The following is a 17,794-nucleotide window of genomic DNA, read 5'->3' on the forward strand; positions in this document are numbered from 1 at the left end:
ACAGTTACCTCCTGTCTACTGTCTGGTTGACTTCCCCTACAGTCCTCCTGTCTACTGTCTGGTTGACTTCCCCTACAGTTCCTACTGTACTGTCTGGTTGACTTCCCCTACAGTTCCTCCTGTCGACTGTCTGGTTGACTTCCCCTACAGTTCCTCCTTCTGGTTGACTCCCACAGTCTCCTGTCTACTGTCTGGTTGACTTCCCCTACAGTTCCCTGTTTACTGGGTTTGACTTCCCCTACAGTCCTCCTGTCTACTGTCTGGTTGACTTCCCCTACAGTTCCCCTGTCTACGTGTCTGGTTGACTTCCCTACAGTTCCTACTGTCTACTGTCTGTTGGACTTCCCCTACAGTCTCTCCTGTCTACTGTCTGGTTGACTTCCCCTACAGTTCCTCTGTCTACTGTCTGGTTGACTTCCCTACAGTTCCTCCGTCTACTGTCTGGTTGACTTCCCCTACAGTTCCTCCTGTCTACTGTCTGGTTGACTTCCCCTACAGTTCCTACTGTCTACTGTCTGGTTGACTTCCCCTACAGTTCCTCCTGTCTACTGTCTGGTTGACTTCCCCTACAGTTCCTCCTGCTACTGTCTGGTTGACTTCCCCACTAGTTCCTACTGCTGGTTACTCCCTACAGCTCCTGTCTACTGTCTGGTTGACTTCCCCTACAGTTCCTCCTGTCTACTGTCTGGTTGACTTCCCCTACAGTTCCTTACCTGTCTACTGTCTGGTTGACTTCCCCTACAGTTCCTACGTCTACTGTCTGGTGACTTCCCCTACAGTTCCTCCTGTTCACTGTCTGGTTGACTTCCCCTACAGTTCCTCTGTCTACTGTCTGGTTGACTCCCCTACAGTTCCTCTGCTCACTGTCTGGTTGACTTCCCCTACAGTTCCTACTGTCTACTGTCTGGTTGACTTCCCCTACAGTTCCTCCTGTCTACTGTCTGGTTGACTTCCCTACAGTTCCTCCTGTCTACTGTCTGGTTGACTTCCCCTACAGTTCCTCCTGTCTACTGTCTGGTTGACTTCCCCTACAGTTCCTGTCTACTGTCTGGTTGACTTCCCCTACAGTTCCTCCTGTCCTACTGTCTGGTTGACTTCCCCTACAGTTCCTACTGTCTACTGTCTGGTTGACTTCCCCTACAGTTTCCTCCTGTCTACTGTCTGGTTGACTTCCCCTACAGTTCCTCCTGTCTACTGTCTGGTTGACTTCCCCTACAGTTCCTACTGGCTACTGTCTGGTTGACTTCCCCTACAGTTCCTCCTGTCTTACTGTCTGGTTGACTTCCCCTACAGTTCCTACTGTCTACTGTCTGGTTGACTTCCCCTACAGTTCCTCCTGTCTACTGTCTGGTTGACTTCCCCTACAGTTCCTCCTGTCTACTGTCTGGTTGACTTCCCCTACAGTTCCTCCTGTCTACTGTCTGGTTGACTTCCCCTACAGTTCCTACTGTCTACTGTCTGGTTGACTTCCCCTACAGTCCTCCTGTCTACTGTCTGGTTGACTTCCCCTACAGTTCCCTGTCTACTGTCTGGTTGACTTCCCCTACAGTTCCTCCAGTCTACTGTCTGGTTGACTCCCCTACAGTTCCTCCTGTCTACTGTCTGGTTGACTTCCCCTACAGTTCTCCTGTCTACTGTCTGGTTGACTTCCCCTACAGTTCCTTCTGTCTACTGTCTGGTTGACTTCCCCTACAGTTCCTCCTGTCTACTGTCTGGTTGACTTCCCCTACAGTTCCCCCTGTCTACTGTCTTGTTGACTTCCCCTACAGTTCCTCCTGTCTACTGTCTTGGTTGACTTCCCCTACAGTTCCTCCTGTCTACTGTCTGGTTGACTTCCCCTACAGTTCCTTCCTGTCTACTGTCTGTTGACTTCCCCTACAGTCCTACTGTCTACTGTCTGGTTGACTTCCCCTACAATCCTCTGTCTACTGTCTGGTTGACTTCCCCTACAGTTCCTCCTGTCTACTGTCTGGTTGACTTCCCCTACAGTTCCTCCTGTCTACTGTCTGGTTGACTTCCCCTACAGTTCCTTCCTGTCTACTGTCTGGTTACTTCCCCTACAGTTCCTACTGTCTACTGTCTGGTTGACTTCCCCTACAGTTCTTCCTGTCTACTGTCTGGTTGACTTCCCCTACAGTTCTTCCTGTTCTACTGTCTGGTTGACTTCCCCTTACAGCTTTCCTGTCTACTGTCTGTTCCTCCAGTGATTTCTTCCTCAACTGGATTTATGCTTCTTAACACTTAGTAGCTTCCATAAATAACTCTTTATGAATTAGAGGTAATTGATAGAACTGGGTAACAGACAGTATCATAGTAATGATAGAAAAACTGGGTAACAGACAGTTTTCATGGTAATTGATAGAACTGGGTAACAGACAGTTTTCATGGTAATTGATAGAACTGGGTAACAGCAGTCTTCATGGTAATTGATAGATGGTAAACAGACAGTTTCATGGTAATTGATAGAACTGGGTAACAGACAGTCTTTCATGGTAATGTGATAGAAACTGGGTAACAGACAGTCTTCATGGTAATTGATGAAGTGTGTAACAGACAGTCAGGAACTGTAGGGGAAGTCAACCAGACAGTAGACAGGAGGTACTGTAGGGGAAGTCAACCAGACAGGAGGAACTGTAGGGGACCTCAAACCGACATTTGACACCCAACTAGGCAAGAGAAGAGAGCCAAGCCTGTTGAAAATCCCTGAAACACAACATATTTTTAAATCCTATTTTGGAAATCCTTCTATCACCGTGTAAAATCAGATTGCTTTCTTGATAAGAGAAGCAATACGTTGGGCTATTAGCCCAGTCTACACTGTGATCTCCATCTCAATTGCAAAAATGGAGATAGGTGTTTTTTGTATTTCTGATTCACAATGTATCATCTTGACCATCAAGTGATATAAAAAAGTATATAAATTGAGCTCAAGTTTAGTTTCAGAGACTCTCATTGGCCCATGCACACAGACAGTAACCAACCCGGTTTCTGGGCTCTGATAACTGAACATATAGAGAGGGGTGGGGCTGGCAGACTGGGTGGCTCCTCCCCCTCCAGGAGAAAAGAGGCGGCCAATCCGGCGGCGGACAGGGCGTGGCCTGACAAAGAGTCCACCAGCGCCCCATTGAACACCTCTGGGACCAGGTAGCGAATCAGCTCCAGGGTCTTCTCCAGGTCAGCGGGCGTGGCATCGTCTACAGCTTCACAGTCACAGTGTTCAGTAACACGTCCCCAACAACATGACATTACTTAGAGTATCAGAACACCAGTGGCCAAGGTCGCAGTCTATTTAGCTATCATTCTACTCCGTGTCATGTTTTACCATGACGCGCAGTGTCAAGGAGTGGAAGAATGTTACCTCAAAAAAAAACTGGATTTCACCAGGCTAGTACACCAACAAAAACAGTACACCAGTACAAAGGCAATTTAACAGACATGAGCTGTAGGCAGTAACTGTACACTGGCCATACAATGGCATGATACATACACATTGTGTAGAGTACGCAGCCTCACGTTTAACACACTAATAACAACATTCATATCCTGATGTAGACAGAGGTCTAATTGTTCACTAGAGCAAGAAAAAAATAACAAGATGATGCTGCTTACCTGGTTTGGACAGGGGCATGACTGGAGGGAACTGCCTTCTGCTGGGACGCAGGGGGCTGGTTGGAGAGAGAGAGAGAGAGAGAGAGAGAGAGAGAGAGAGAGAGAGAGAGAGAGAGAGAGAGAGAGAGAGAGACAGAGACAAATTTTGTGAAGAGAGAGAGAGAGAGAGAGAGAGAGAGAGAGAGAGAAGGGCAACCAGTGAAGAACAAACACCATTGTAAATATAACCTATATTTATTATTTATTTATTTTCCCTTTTGTACTTTAACTATATGCACATTGTTACAACACTGTATATAGCCATATTATGACATTGGAAATGTCTCTATTCCTTAGGAAATGTTGTTTCCCATGCCAATAAAAGCCCGTTGAATTGAATTGAATTGACTTGAGCGAGAGACAGGTACGGTAAGTCCTAGAATACTATATGACCACCATTTGAAAAGTGCATTACAGGGGAATGAAGCTTGTCCTTCCGGTAAACGAGTGTTACCTGATGAGCTCCTTGCAGAGAGTAGGCTGTTTCTGGTAGTGACCAAACACCTCAAACACCACAGGCTGGGTCTTGATGTAGTCCACAAAGGATTTGGTGACCTCTACAGCAATCTGTTGAACCAATAAACACATACGAGCTACCACAGCATATCAAACCATCATAGCGTTCTTGTATTTAATTATTTTTATTTTTTATTTTTTAGTGGGTAGATCAGATGTAATATTGCAGATAGGTTGTGGCTTCCATCAATGGAACTGTTTGCATTATTTCCAATCCCCCAAATATATTTTTGTGTATATATATTTTCCTTTATTATGTTCCCCTAACCTGTCACGCCCTGACCATAGAGAGGTTTTTATTCTCTATTTTGGGTTAGACCAGGGTGTGACTAGGGTGGGCATTCTAGTTTCTTTATTTCTATGTTTTCTGTTTCTATGTTTTGCCCGGGTGTGGTTCTCAATCAGGGAACCAATCGTTGTCTCTGATTGGGAATCATACTTAGGCAGCCTTTTTCCCACCTGTGTTTTGTGGGTAGTTRTTTTCTGTTTAGTATCTGTTTACCTGACAGAACTGTTCGCTTTCGTTTGGTTACTTTGTTCGAGTGTTTTTGATATTAATACAAATCATGAACCCTTACCAYGCTGCGCTTTGGTCCACTATTCCTTACGACGACGAGCGTTACATAACCCTACCACCCCTCCTCTAGTTGGAGTAAACTAATAGACAACAATACTTAGGTCTCTACTTCCAGCTTATACATACTATAGACATTTTAAGGATGCAGTATATTTTACATTAGTTATCTTGTTATAATTAGTCCCACCCTTCAGCTCCACTCTGCCCCTCCCATCGATCTCTGAACACTATCCAGTTTTGATTTYGGTTTGCMATACATTTTTCCACTGTGCTCTTCTGAACATTCCCATTTTTGTAGTTTCTACAGTAAATTAAAGATAGAAAAATGTTTTGCTAAGAGTTCTATATTATTATTATTGGCTATGACTTTTCAAATCACCCAGTATTGCTATCTGCAGAGTTAGCTCCAGGTAATTGTTGCAATTTTTCAGCCATTCCTGGACCTGTGACAAAAAAACAAACTACATCTGGACAGTACCAAAACAAACGATCTAATGATTCTCTCTCTTCACAGCAAAATCTGCAGAGCCTTCGGAAAGTATTCAGACCCCTTGACTTGATCCACATTTTGTTACGAATGGGAGAAACTCCCCAAATACAGGTGTGCCAAGCTTGTAGCGTCATACCCAAGAAGACTTGATGCTGTATGTGCTGCCAAAGGTGCTTCAACAAAGTACTGAGCAAAGAGTCTGAATACTTATGTAAATGTTATTTTTCGTAAAAAATTTGCAGAAAAGTCTAAAAACCTGTTTTTGCTTTGTTATTATGAGGTGTTGTGAATAGATTGATGAGGGGGAAAAAATATTGAATACATTTTAGAATAAGGCTGTAATGTAACAAAACGTGGAAAAGGTCAAGGGGTCTGAATATTTTCCGAACGCACTATATAACATTCTATTGTTTTCAAGAATTTTGTATAATAATTTAAATAGAAAAACTCTATGTTTTGAATCCGGCGTAGTTTTATGTATCTGTTCATAAACCATGTGCCATGGATTCGTTACATCCAAAATATCTTCCCATCTATTTAGCAACACACAGCTGTCCATTTTTGGTCCTGAAATGTGGTCCTTAAACTGGTATACTTTTTTATTTATCACGATTTCCTTTAACCAATTTTGGTCTTTAATTCAGGGCCGACAGACAAGTTCCCTACTTTCTACCCTACTTCCATTTTTTGCGGTAATGCTTAAATTAGTTGGTTGTAATTTTAAGTAGAGCAGACATTTCCATATATACTTTTGTGTGATAACTCCATCAGTCCTATTAATGATATAATTTACAAAGATTATACGTTTTTCTTTTAAATCCCCAAAATAATGGTTTCTTCTCAATTAGAATATTTGTGTTTAGCCATAATATTTGTTGTTTTATTTGTTCTGTCTTTTCTGGTGGATTAATCTGAAATTGCAACTAACTTTCTATTGCTTGTTTTAAAAATAGAGATATTTTGGAGTGAAAGTGAGAGGTTGTAATCTGAATAAAGGGGAAAAGGACATTCTTGAACACGGGGTGAGACATTCTTACTAATCTGCATGAGAACCAGTTCGGATTTAAGTATAACTTTTGTATGACTGAAGCCTTTAGTGAGAGGTCTAATGCTTTAATCTTGAATCATTTCTGCCCTCCAAATTCATATTCATTACATAAATAGGCCCGTTTAATTTTGTCTGGCTTACCGTTCCAAATCAAATTGAAACTGTTTTTGCTCACATCATTTTAAAAACAGGTGATTAGGTGTAGGCTAGACCATAAGCAAATAGGTAAACTGGGATATGACTAAAGAGTTAATCAGGATGATTTTTCCACAAATAGACACGTATTTTCCTTCCCAAGGAAGCAAGATCTTATCTATTTTTTTGCTAACTTTCTAATACAATGTATTGTCATTTCTTTCTTTCGGGATATGAATTCAGACTTGTGCCAGAGATAGAGCTGGGTCCCGATGAAGACTGAGGATGACTAAGGCTCAGTCAAGGGGCCATTTGGTTAAAACCTGCCGCCCTTATTGCTGATGGGAGAAGCTAGACAGGAGGAGTGAGAGAAGGTGAAGGGGGAAGGGTTCCTCTGTGCTCTCTGGACGGTCAAAGGGGGTATTTATTCCCTTTGTCCTTGTCGTCTGTCGTGGACGTGTTGGTGCATCACTGCTCTATACAATCAATCAATTAAATGTATTTATTAAGCCCTTTTTACATCAGTAAAGTGCTTTACATTAAACAGTAAGCAGGAAGAAATACAGTATACATCTATTGATATCCTTCCTGTTTGGCCCTGTCCGGGGGTATCATCGGATGGGGCCACAGTGTCTCCTGACCCCTCCTGTCTCAGCCTCCAGTATTTATGCTGCAAGTGTTTGTGTCGGGGGGCTAGGGCCAGTTGGTTATATCTGGAGTACTTCTCCTGTCTTATCCAGTGTCCTGTGTGAATTTAAGTATGCTCTCTCTAATTCTCTCCTTCTCTCTTTCTTTCTCTCTCTCGGAGGACCTGAGCCCTAGGACCATACGTCAGGACTACTGGGCATGATGACTCCTTGCTGTCCCCAGTCCACCTGGCCTTGCTGCTGTTCCAGTTTCAACTGTTCTGCCTGCAGTTATGGAACCCCAACCTGTCCCAGACCTGCTGTTTTCAACTCTTAATGATCGGCTATGAAAACGCAACTGACATTTACTCCTGATTATTATTTGACCATGCTTGTCATTTATGAACATTTTGAACATCTTGGCTCTCTTATTCTCTCCTTCTCTCTTTCTTTCTCTCTCTCGGAGGAACTGAGCCCTAGGACATACGTCAGGACTACCGGGCATGATGACTCCTTGCTGTCCCAGTCCACCTGGCCTTGCTGCTGTCCCAGTTTCAACTGTTCTGCTGCGGTTATGGAACCCTACCTGTCCCAGACCTGCTGTTTTCAACTCTTAATTATCGGCTATGAAAAGCCAACTGACATTTATTCCTGATTATTATTTGACCATGCTTGTCATTTATGAACATTTTGAACATGTTCTGTTATAATCTCCACCGCGCACAGCCAGAAGAGGACTGGCCACCCCTCATAGCCTGGTTCCTCTCTAGGTTTCTTCCTAGGTTTTGGCCTTTCTAGGGAGTTTTTCCTAGCCACCGTGCTTCTACACCTGCATTGCTTGCTGTTTGGGGTTTTAGGCTGGGTTTCTGTACAGCACTTCGAGATATTAGCTGATGTACGAAGGGCTATATAAAATAAACTTGATTGATATGGAAGGCAACAAACTGCACACAAAGTGCCTAAATAACATATTTAAAACTTCTTCAGGCTAGGGTCTATTTTTCTCAATTTCCGCCTGACTGACATGCCCAAAGTAAACTGCCTGCTACTCAAACCCTGAAGCCAGGGTATGCATATAATTGGTACCATTGGATAGAAAACACTTTGAATTTGGTAGAAATGTTAAAATAATGTATGAGACTATAACACAATAGATATGGTAGGAGAAAATCCAAAGAAAAAACAATCCACATTTTTGGGGGGAGAGAGCCCATGCTCTTACAATGGAAATKATGGGGGCACATCCAAATCCAACTCCCAGATTGCAATTCATATGGCTTCCACTAGATGTCAACATTCTTTGTTCAAGGTTTCAGGCTTGTTTCTTCCAAAACGAGGAAGAATAATGAGTTTTAGTACTGGGACTTGTTGGAAATCAGTCTGTGCGTGCGCGATGAAGAGGACACATACCTGCTAATATCGCTTTCCTATTGAACATACTTCTTTCCGTATTAAATATTATAGTTTAATTACATTTTAGGGTACCTGATGATTAAATAGAAATGTATTTTGACTTGTTTTAACAAAGTTTAGCAAGAGCTTTTTGGATTCCTTTCTCTGCAAGTTGAACGAGTGGTTTAATCAAATCGATAGCGCCAACTAAATTGAAAAAAAAAGGATTTTATCTAACAAAACGACACTACATGTAGCTGGGACCCTTTGGATTGCAAATCAGAGGAATATTTTATAAAAGTAAGTGAATATTTAATCGCTATTTGTGAATTTATGAAACCTGGTGGAAAAATATTTTGATGTGGAGCGTCGTCYTCAAACAATCGCATGGCATGTTTTCACTGTAAAGCCTATTGTAAATCAGACAGTGCAGTTAGATTAACAAGAATTTAAGCTTTTAACCGATATAAGACACTTGTATGTTCCTAAATGTTTAATATCAATAATTTTTATGATTATTTATTTGAATTGCGCCCTCCAATTTCACCKGAAGTTGCCGACGGGACACCTGTCGGCAAAGGGAAGTACAGCCGAGAGCTGCCCAGTGACAAGAGCCTACCAGACGAGCTAAACTACTTCTATGCTCGCTTTGAGGCAAATAACACTGAAACATGCATGAGAGCACCAGCTGTTCCGGAAGACTGTGTGATCACGCTCTCCGCAGCCGATGTGAGTAAGACCTTTAAACAGGTCAACATTCACAAGGCCGCAGGGCCAGACGGATTACCAGGACATGTACTGCGAGCATGTTCTGACCAAATGGCAAGTGTCTTCACTGACATTTTCAAACTCTCCCTGTCCGAGTCTGTAAAACTAACATGTTTTAAGCAGACCACCATAGTGCCTGTGCCCAAGAACACTAAGGTAACCTGCCTAAATGACTATCGACCCGTAGCACTCATGTCTGTAGCCATGAAGTGCTTTGAAAGGTCATAGCTCACATCAACACCATTATCCCAGAAACCCTAGACCCACCCCAATTTGCATACTGTCCCAACAGATTCACAGATGATGCAATCTCTATTGCACTCCACACTGCCCTTTCCCACCTGGACAATAGGAACACCTATGTGAGAATGCTGTTCATTGACTACAGCTCAGCGTTCAACACCATAGTGCCCTCAAAGCTCATCACTAAGCTAAGGACCCTGGGACTAAACACCTCCCTCTGCAATTGGATCCTGGACTTCCTGACAGGCCGCCCCCAGGTGGTAAGGGTAGGTAACAACACATCCGCCACATTGATCCTCAACACAGGGACCCCTCAGGGGTGCATGCTCAGCCCCTTCCTGTATTCCCTGTTCATTCGTGACTGCACGGCCAGGCACGACTCCAGCACCATCATTAAGTTTGCCGATGACACAACGGTGGTAGGCCTGATCACCGACAACGACGAGACAGCCTATAGGGAGGAGGTCAGAGACCTGGCTGTGTGGTGCCAGGACAACAACCTCTCCCTCAACGTGATCAAGACAAAGGAGATGATTGTGGACTACAGGAAAAGGAGGACCGAGCACCTCCCCATTCTCATCGACGGGGCTGTAGTGGAGTAGGATGAGAGCTTCAAGTTCCTTGGTGTCCACATCACCAACGAACTACCATGGTCCAAACACACCAAGGCAGTCGTGAAGAGGGCACAACAAAACCTATTCCCCCTCAGGAGACTGAAAAGATTTGGCATGGGTCCTCAGATCCTCAAAAGATTCTACAGCTGCACCATCGACAGCTTCCTGACTGGTTGCATCACTGCCTGGTATGGCAACTGCTTGGCCTCCGACCGCAAGGCACTACAGAGAGTAGTGCGAACGGCCCAGTACATCACACATCACCAAGCATCCTGCCATCCAGGACCTCTATACCAGGTGGTGTCAGAGGAAGGCCCTAAAAATTGTCAAAGACTCCAGCCACCCTAGTCATAGACTGTTCTCTCTGCTACCGCACGGCAAGCGGTACCGGAGCGCCAAGTCTAGGTCCAAGAGGCTTCTAAACAGCTTCTTCCCCCAAGCCATAAGACTCCTGAACACCTAATCAAATGGCTACCCTATCCACAGGGATTCTGGCCCATGTTGACTCCAATGCTTCAATGATGCTCCAATGATGTCCTTTGGGTGGTGGACCATTCTTGATACACACAGGAAACAGTTGAGCGTGAAAAACCCAGCTGCGTTGCAGTTCTTGACACAAATCAGTGCGCCTGGCACTGACTACCATACCCCGTTCATAGGCACTTAAATCTTTTGTCCTGCCCATTCACCCTCTGAATGGCACACATACACAATCCATGTCTCAACTGTCTCACGGCTTAAAAATCCTTCTTTAACCCGTCTCCTCCCTTCCTCTACACTGATCGAAGTGGATTTAACAAGTGACATTACTAAGAGATCATAGAAAAGCACCTGGATTCACCTGGTCAGTCTTTGTCATGGAAATTACAGGTGTTCATAATGTTTTGTCCCCTCAGTGTATTACCCTCACTTGTCCAAGGTAAAGTATGTTTTTGTCTTCACATGGATGTTGGAATATGTTATGAGAGTATACAAAATACCCCTCCTTTGGCGTGGAGAATTTATTGATTCACGGGCTGCTCAGATCACAGAACAATGTCGGCGTTGAATGGGCCGATAAATCGACCACTGGAACCTTTTCCTCAACTGACAAGAGGCCTCACGTCTTCCTGGTTCCAGGACTATAAACTAAACATGTGAACAGCACTCCTTGTGTTCGGACGGCAACCAGACATATGGTCGCTGTCGATTTATGAACAACAAATCAATTCAAGGACACCCCACGAGGGGACCCTTCAAAAATTCTACTTGGACTACTGAAATCCTTTATTTATTTATTTTTCAGCTGAAAACTCTTTGGCCCTCTTACCTGTTTGTGACTCTGATTCTGCTATCTATCATATTAGCACATAATTTCCATTAATCATTCAACTGCTTACATTTTGTACGTGGTAGAAGCCCAGAGGAGGACCTCGCCCTGTGTTCTTTAGAGGCTCTGTGGAAAAGGCCTCATCATGGCGGTGGATGAAACTGTAGATGATCAGAAAGAGCGAGGAGGGCCTCGTTAGCTATCACTCAGTCTGTTACAATGTCTGATAGACCTAAAGATCTGATAGACCTTACTGAAGAAGCAGAAGAAGAAGAGGCAGAAGAAGAACAACAACAACGACTTACTTGAACTGGCAGAAGATGTCAGCGTACTCTGCAGAGATGCTGAAGGCCTGTAGGACCGTCACTCTGAAGGTGAAGATGTTACCTATCCTCAGGTGTTCCAGGGCTCCGTCCAGAGCTCCTCCCTCCAGGTTGGCCTTCAGGGGGCTCTCCAACTCCTCAGGACCGGCTACAGAGAGTTAAAACAGAGACATGAAGACATAGAAGAGACATTGAATGTAGTTATGCTTCTTGTGTTTTCATCATGGCACACTGAGCTATTTCTCTCTGCACCAACACTACATCCTTACTTGAAACAACATAGTATGACTTCAGGCAGTTGCTTCACACTGACAAACACACTACCTACCTGTACATAAATACATTTAGCATTATGCAGATATGAACACACACCAAAACACACTTACAGCGGCTTCAGAGACATCAGCAGGTATTCACCTGCTTTAACTTTTTTCCACATTTTGTTGTGTTACAGCCTGAATTTAAAATGGATTCAATGTAGATGTTGTGTCATTGGCCTGCACACAATACCCTGTAATGTCAAAGTCAAATTATGGTTCAAGAAATGTTTACAAATTAATGAAAAATGTAACGCTGAAATGTCTTGAGTCAATAAGTATTCAATCCCTTTGTTATGACAAGTCTTAATAAGTTCAGGAGTAAAAATGGTTAACAAATCACATAATCATTTGCAGGGGACTCACTCTGTGTGCAATAATAGCATTTAACATCATTTTGAATGACTACCTCAGCTCTGTACACCACACATGTAATTATATGTAAGATCCCTCAGTCGAGCAGTGAAATTAAAAAACAGAATTCAACCACAAAGAACAGGGAGGTTTTCCAAAGCCTCGCAAGGAGGGTCACCTATTGGTAAAACAATGAAAAAGCAGATATTGAATATCCCTTAGAGCATGGTGAAGTTTTTAAATACACTTTGGATGGTGTATTAATACACCGTGTGTTATGTATTCCAAAACATGCATCCTGTTTGGAATGAGGCAATAAAAAGTAAAACTGCAAAAAATGTTGTAAAGAAATAAACTTTATGTCTTGAATGCAAAGCGTTATGTTTGGGGCAAATCCAACACAACACATCACTGGGTACCACTTTTGTCACGCCCTGGCCTTAGTATTCTTTGTTTTCTTTATTATTTTAGTTAGGTCAGGGTGTGACATGGGGTATGTTTGTGTTTTTGTCTTGTCTTGGGTGGTTGTAGTGTCTAGGGGGATTTGTTAGAGTGTATGGGTTTGTGTTGAGTGAATGTTTCTAGGTAAGTCTATGGTTGAGTGAATGTGTCTAGGTATGTCTATGGTTGCCTGAGTGGTTCTCAATCAGAGACAGATGTTTTTCATTTGTCTCTGATTGGGAGCCATATTTAAGGCRGCCATAGGCATCATGTATTTGTGGGTAATTGTCTATGTCTAAACGTTAGTAGCTTGTGTCTGCACTTTCGTTTTGTAGCTTCACGGTCGTTTGTTGTTTTGTTAGTTTGTAAAGTGTTTGGTTTCGTTTTTCTTCTTCAAATAAAAAGAAGATGTCTTATTTTTCACACGCTGCGTTTTGGTCCTCTCTCTCTTCACAAGACGATCGTGACAACTTTTCATATTTTCAATCATGGTGGTGACTGCATCATGTTATGGGTATGCTTGTCATCAGCAAGGACTAGGGAGTTTTTTAGGAGAAAAATAAACAGAATAGAGCGAAGCACAGGCAAAATCTGAGAGGAAAACCTGGTTCAGTCTGCTTTCCAACCAACACTGGGAGAAAAATTCACCTTTCAGCAGGACAATAACCTAAAACACACGGCCAAATATACACTGGAGTTGCTTACCAAGACGACATTGAATGTTCCTGAGTGGCCTAATTACAGTTTTGACTTAAATCGGCTTACAAATCTCTGGCAAGATTTGAAAATGGCTGTCTAGCAATGATCAACAACCAATTTGACAGAGCTTGAAGAATTTGAAAAATAATAATATGCAAATATTGTACAATCCAGGTGTGAAAATCTCTTTGAGACTTACCTGGAAAGACACACAACTGAAATCCCTGCTAACGGTGATTCTAACATGGGTGTGAATACTTATGTAAATGAGATATTTCTGTATTTAAGTTTCAATAAATGTTCAATAATTTCAAAAAACAGGTTTTCACTTTGTCATTATGGGGCATTGTGTGTAGATRGGTGAGATAAAAATCTATTTAATCCATTTTGAGTTCAGGCGGTAACACAACAAAGTGTGGAATAAATCAAGAGGTATGAATACTTCCTGAAGGCTTTCTGAAGGCCACACCCACATACACAGACCACACCCACGACAGACAGACCACAGCCTCACAGACAGACTACAGCTAATCTCGCTTGTAGAAAAGTTTGACGAGACACCACAGTTTGACGAGACACCACAGCGGCTGAGGAGACACCACAGCGGCTGAGGAGACTACACAGCGGCTGAGGAGACACCACAGCGGCTGAGGAGACACCACAGCGGCTGAGGAGACACCACAGCGGCTGAGGAGACCATCCACAGCGGCTGAGGAGACCACAAGCGGCTGAAGGAGAACCACCAACACATGCGGCTGAGGAGACACAAGAGTGACTGAGGCGACTACACAGCGGCTGAACGAGACCACAGCGAGTTGACCTAGCGAGCTGAGAGCAGCAAGGCCTGAGGACACCACAGCGGCTGAGGAGACTCACATCCAGCGGGCTGAGGAGACACCAAGCGGCTGAGGAGACCACGCGCAGGACAGCCACAGGCTGAGGCAGACACACCCACAGCGGCTCTGAGGAGACAGCCACAGTCGGCTGAGAGACAACACAAGCGGCTGAGGAGACACCAACAAGCGGCTGAGGCAGACCACCACACCGGCTGAGGAGACACCACAGCGGCTGAGGAGACACCACAGCGGCTGAGGAGACACCACAGCGGCTGAGGAGGCTACAGAGTGACTGAGGCGACTACACAGCTAGTTACCCGCACATGTATTGTTGTTGACTTCATCGGCTGAGGGTCCGATCTCTGAGTTCTGTCCCTCCCCCTCCACGAAACGCAGCTCCTCCTGGGACGCCCCAGTACGGGACAGACCAGCGGGGCACGACTCAGCCTGGAACTGACCACAAGGGACAGCATACAGTTAGCAAAGCTGGAAGAGAAGCTAGCAAACCTAGGAGGTAGTCACTAACTAGCTAGAAGATAGCATACAGTTAGCAGAGATAGAGGGAGCGGCCTAGCCACTGACATTAAAGCTAGAAGACGTAGCATGGAACGGACCACAAGGGACAGCATACAGTAAGCAAAGCTAAGGGAGGTAACTAGGCCTGTAAAACTAGGGAACGTACATACAATGATTTATATATACACTAGATGGCTGACAGGGGGCGCTGTTTTGAAGTCACCGAGCCTCCATCTTCGCACGCGTACCCCAATTAGTTGACTGGTCGATTGCTTGGTCGTTAGGCTGTTGGTGGACCGAGATTATTTTAGTCGAGCATTTATATATATATATAAATCAATAACCAATACATCACTTGGACCAAGCTTCCTGCCATCCAGGACCTCTATACTAGACGGTGTCAGGGGAAAGCCCAAAAAAGGGTCAAAGACTCCAGTCACGCCAAGTATAGAACTTTCTCTTTTCGTGCTACATAAGATCGGTAACAGCGATACCGAGCGCAAAGTCTACGTGTCTAGAAATGTCTCCTTAACATTTCTTACATACCAAGCCATAGAACGAAACATTAATAAATGAAACCACCCGGATATATTTACATTGACACCCCCCCTTTTTGGTTTTTACACTGCTGCTATCTGCCTGTTTATTATCTATGCAATATCATTTACCCGACCTGACATTGTAAATTACCTCGACTAAACCTGTACCCTCCTTGATCTTCCGAACATGGCTCCCTGACTCTGTACCGAAAGTAAAGCCCATTGACTAAGTACACGTACCTCCACATTGGACTCTGTACGGTAACACCCGTATGATTAGGCTCCACAATTGACTCTGTACGAACCTGTAACCCACTGTGAGTAACCCTAATAGCCTCCAATGTTGACTCTGTAACGTAACAAGTTGTTGAAAGTGTCGCATAGTTGACATTGTCGAACACCCTTATATCCAGTTTGAATCGAGAAGGTTATATCCCTTGACACTCACAAGAGTGAGTTTCGTACCGATAGAACGTCTTCATGATATAAAGTATATCACTGGACTAGTTAATAAATGCCAAATATACGAGGACAAATCGCGGGTGCAGCTGGCTTTACATAGAGCAGATTTTATCCTTGAAACATTTAATTGAAATACTGTATTGAATAATTATTCATTCTTTGGATGAGGAAGGGGGGAGCATAGGTCGACTAGGGGCTTATTGGGGACTGCAATAGACGAACTAGTGCTTATTGGGGACTGCCACAGGCTGACAGTTGGTATGGGGATTCATAGATGCTAGGCTTTATTGGGGACTGGCCAATACGACGACGTAGTGTATTGGGATGCTGCCAATACGACCGACTAGTGGCCTTATTGGGGACTGGCCATCCGACATGCTTAGGGATGCCATGCTGATAGTGCTTATTGGGAAGCACAAGACTAGCTGGAGCCATTTACTGACGTGTTGACGCAGTCCTAGTGGCTTATTGGGGGACTGCGCAATATGACCGACTAGTGGCTTATTGGGGACTGCAAATCGGTCGACTATGGTTATTGGAGCTGCATAACGGTCGACTAGTGGCTTAATTGGGGCCTTGGCAATGACACGACTAGTGGTTATTGGGGACTGCCAATACGGTGATCTAGTGCATTATGGGCGGTGCCAAATACGACGACGTAGTGGCTTTATTTGGGACTGTCAATACGACGACTAGTGTGCTTATTGAGGACCTGCCAATTGTCGACTGTGGCTTCTGGGACGTGCCAATACGGTCGACTAGTTGGCTTATTGGGGACTGTCAATAAGGCGACCTAGTGGGCTTCAAAGCTCTCATTTTCCAATACATAGCAATCCAGCAATCCTCAATGGTAATAGTTACTGGACAAGCGCGCTGATATCCTTGTGGTTTGCTCAGGAGACGTACTTCTTAACTCCGGTCCTCGAAGGAGATCTTGGCGGTGCCAGACTGGCGGACACCGGATCCGTAGTCAGGAGCTTCCTCATCGGCTGGAGGGAAACACAAACCCTTCATTGACTTCCTGTAGAAGTACACTCAGTTCTTGTCTATCAGTGAACCCCGACCTGATTGTATTACTACTGTATCTTTTGAGAAACCGAGTCTTATGCATGTCTGTATGCTTCAGTAGGTTAGGTATTTTTGTTTGGTTGTGTTTTGATTGATTTAATAAATTATGATTTGATGATTTATTGTTGATGATTGGTTGTTTGAGTGAATGGGGGGGGGGGGGGGGTCAGATCTTACCTGAGATAGCTGTACAGGCCACTGAGGAATCTTAACCTCTCCTTCTCCTACTGATGGCCACGGCGATGGACCAGGGGACAGGGGTACAGCAGGTACTCAGGTACACAAGAGGCTGATGGGAGGGAGAAGGAGAGAGAGAGAGAGGGAGAGGTAGAGAGAGAGAGGGAGAGGGAGAGAGAGAGAGAGACAGAGAGCGAGGAAAAGAGAGAGAGAGAGAGAGAGAGATAGAGACAGAAGAGACGAGAGACAGAGAGAACACAGAGAGAGAGAGACAAGAGAGAGAGGAGAACAGAGAGAGAGAGAGAGAGAGAGAGAGGAGAGAGAGAGGAAAGAGCAGAGAGAGAGAGTGGGAAAGTAGAGAAAGAAGAGAGAGCAGAGAGGAAGTAGAAGAGAGAGAGAGCAGAGAGAGAGAGGGTAAGAGCAGAGAGAGAAGAGAGAGTAGAGAGAGAGAGATGAGAGAGAGAAGAGAGAGAGAGAGAGAGGAGAGGAGAGAGAGAGGAGTAGAGACAGAGAGAGAGAGAGGGAAGTAGAGACAGAAAGGAGACGAGAGAGAGAGAGAGAGAAATTGAAGAGAAGAAAGGGAAGAAAAAGGGAGAGAGGTAGATTGAAAGAAGAGAGGGAGAGAAATAGTGAATGTACCATTAGAGATCCCAGGACACAAAACAGGAAGAAAAACGTCAGAGACACTCAGAACAC

The 17,794-nt window shown here is 44.2% G+C and overlaps 1 protein-coding gene across 1 annotated transcript in view; it reads right to left on the bottom strand.

Moving 5' to 3' along the window:
• Nucleotides 1-17,794, bottom strand: part of LOC112072554 (kinesin-like protein KIF1A) — a gene marked incomplete at its 5' end in the record, with an annotated part of 102,344 nt that overhangs the window by 52,093 nt on the left and 32,457 nt on the right. The window contains 5 exon segments of the mRNA XM_070439839.1: nucleotides 3,610-3,665; nucleotides 4,103-4,215; nucleotides 11,437-11,527; nucleotides 11,672-11,837; nucleotides 14,654-14,789. Of these exon segments, the coding sequence (XP_070295940.1) occupies nucleotides 3,610-3,665; nucleotides 4,103-4,215; nucleotides 11,437-11,527; nucleotides 11,672-11,837; nucleotides 14,654-14,789 (562 nt within the window).

The sequence above is a fragment of the Salvelinus sp. IW2-2015 genome, unplaced genomic scaffold (assembly GCF_002910315.2).
Source record: "Salvelinus sp. IW2-2015 unplaced genomic scaffold, ASM291031v2 Un_scaffold1959, whole genome shotgun sequence".
In the NCBI taxonomy this organism is placed as follows: domain Eukaryota; kingdom Metazoa; phylum Chordata; class Actinopteri; order Salmoniformes; family Salmonidae; genus Salvelinus; species Salvelinus sp. IW2-2015.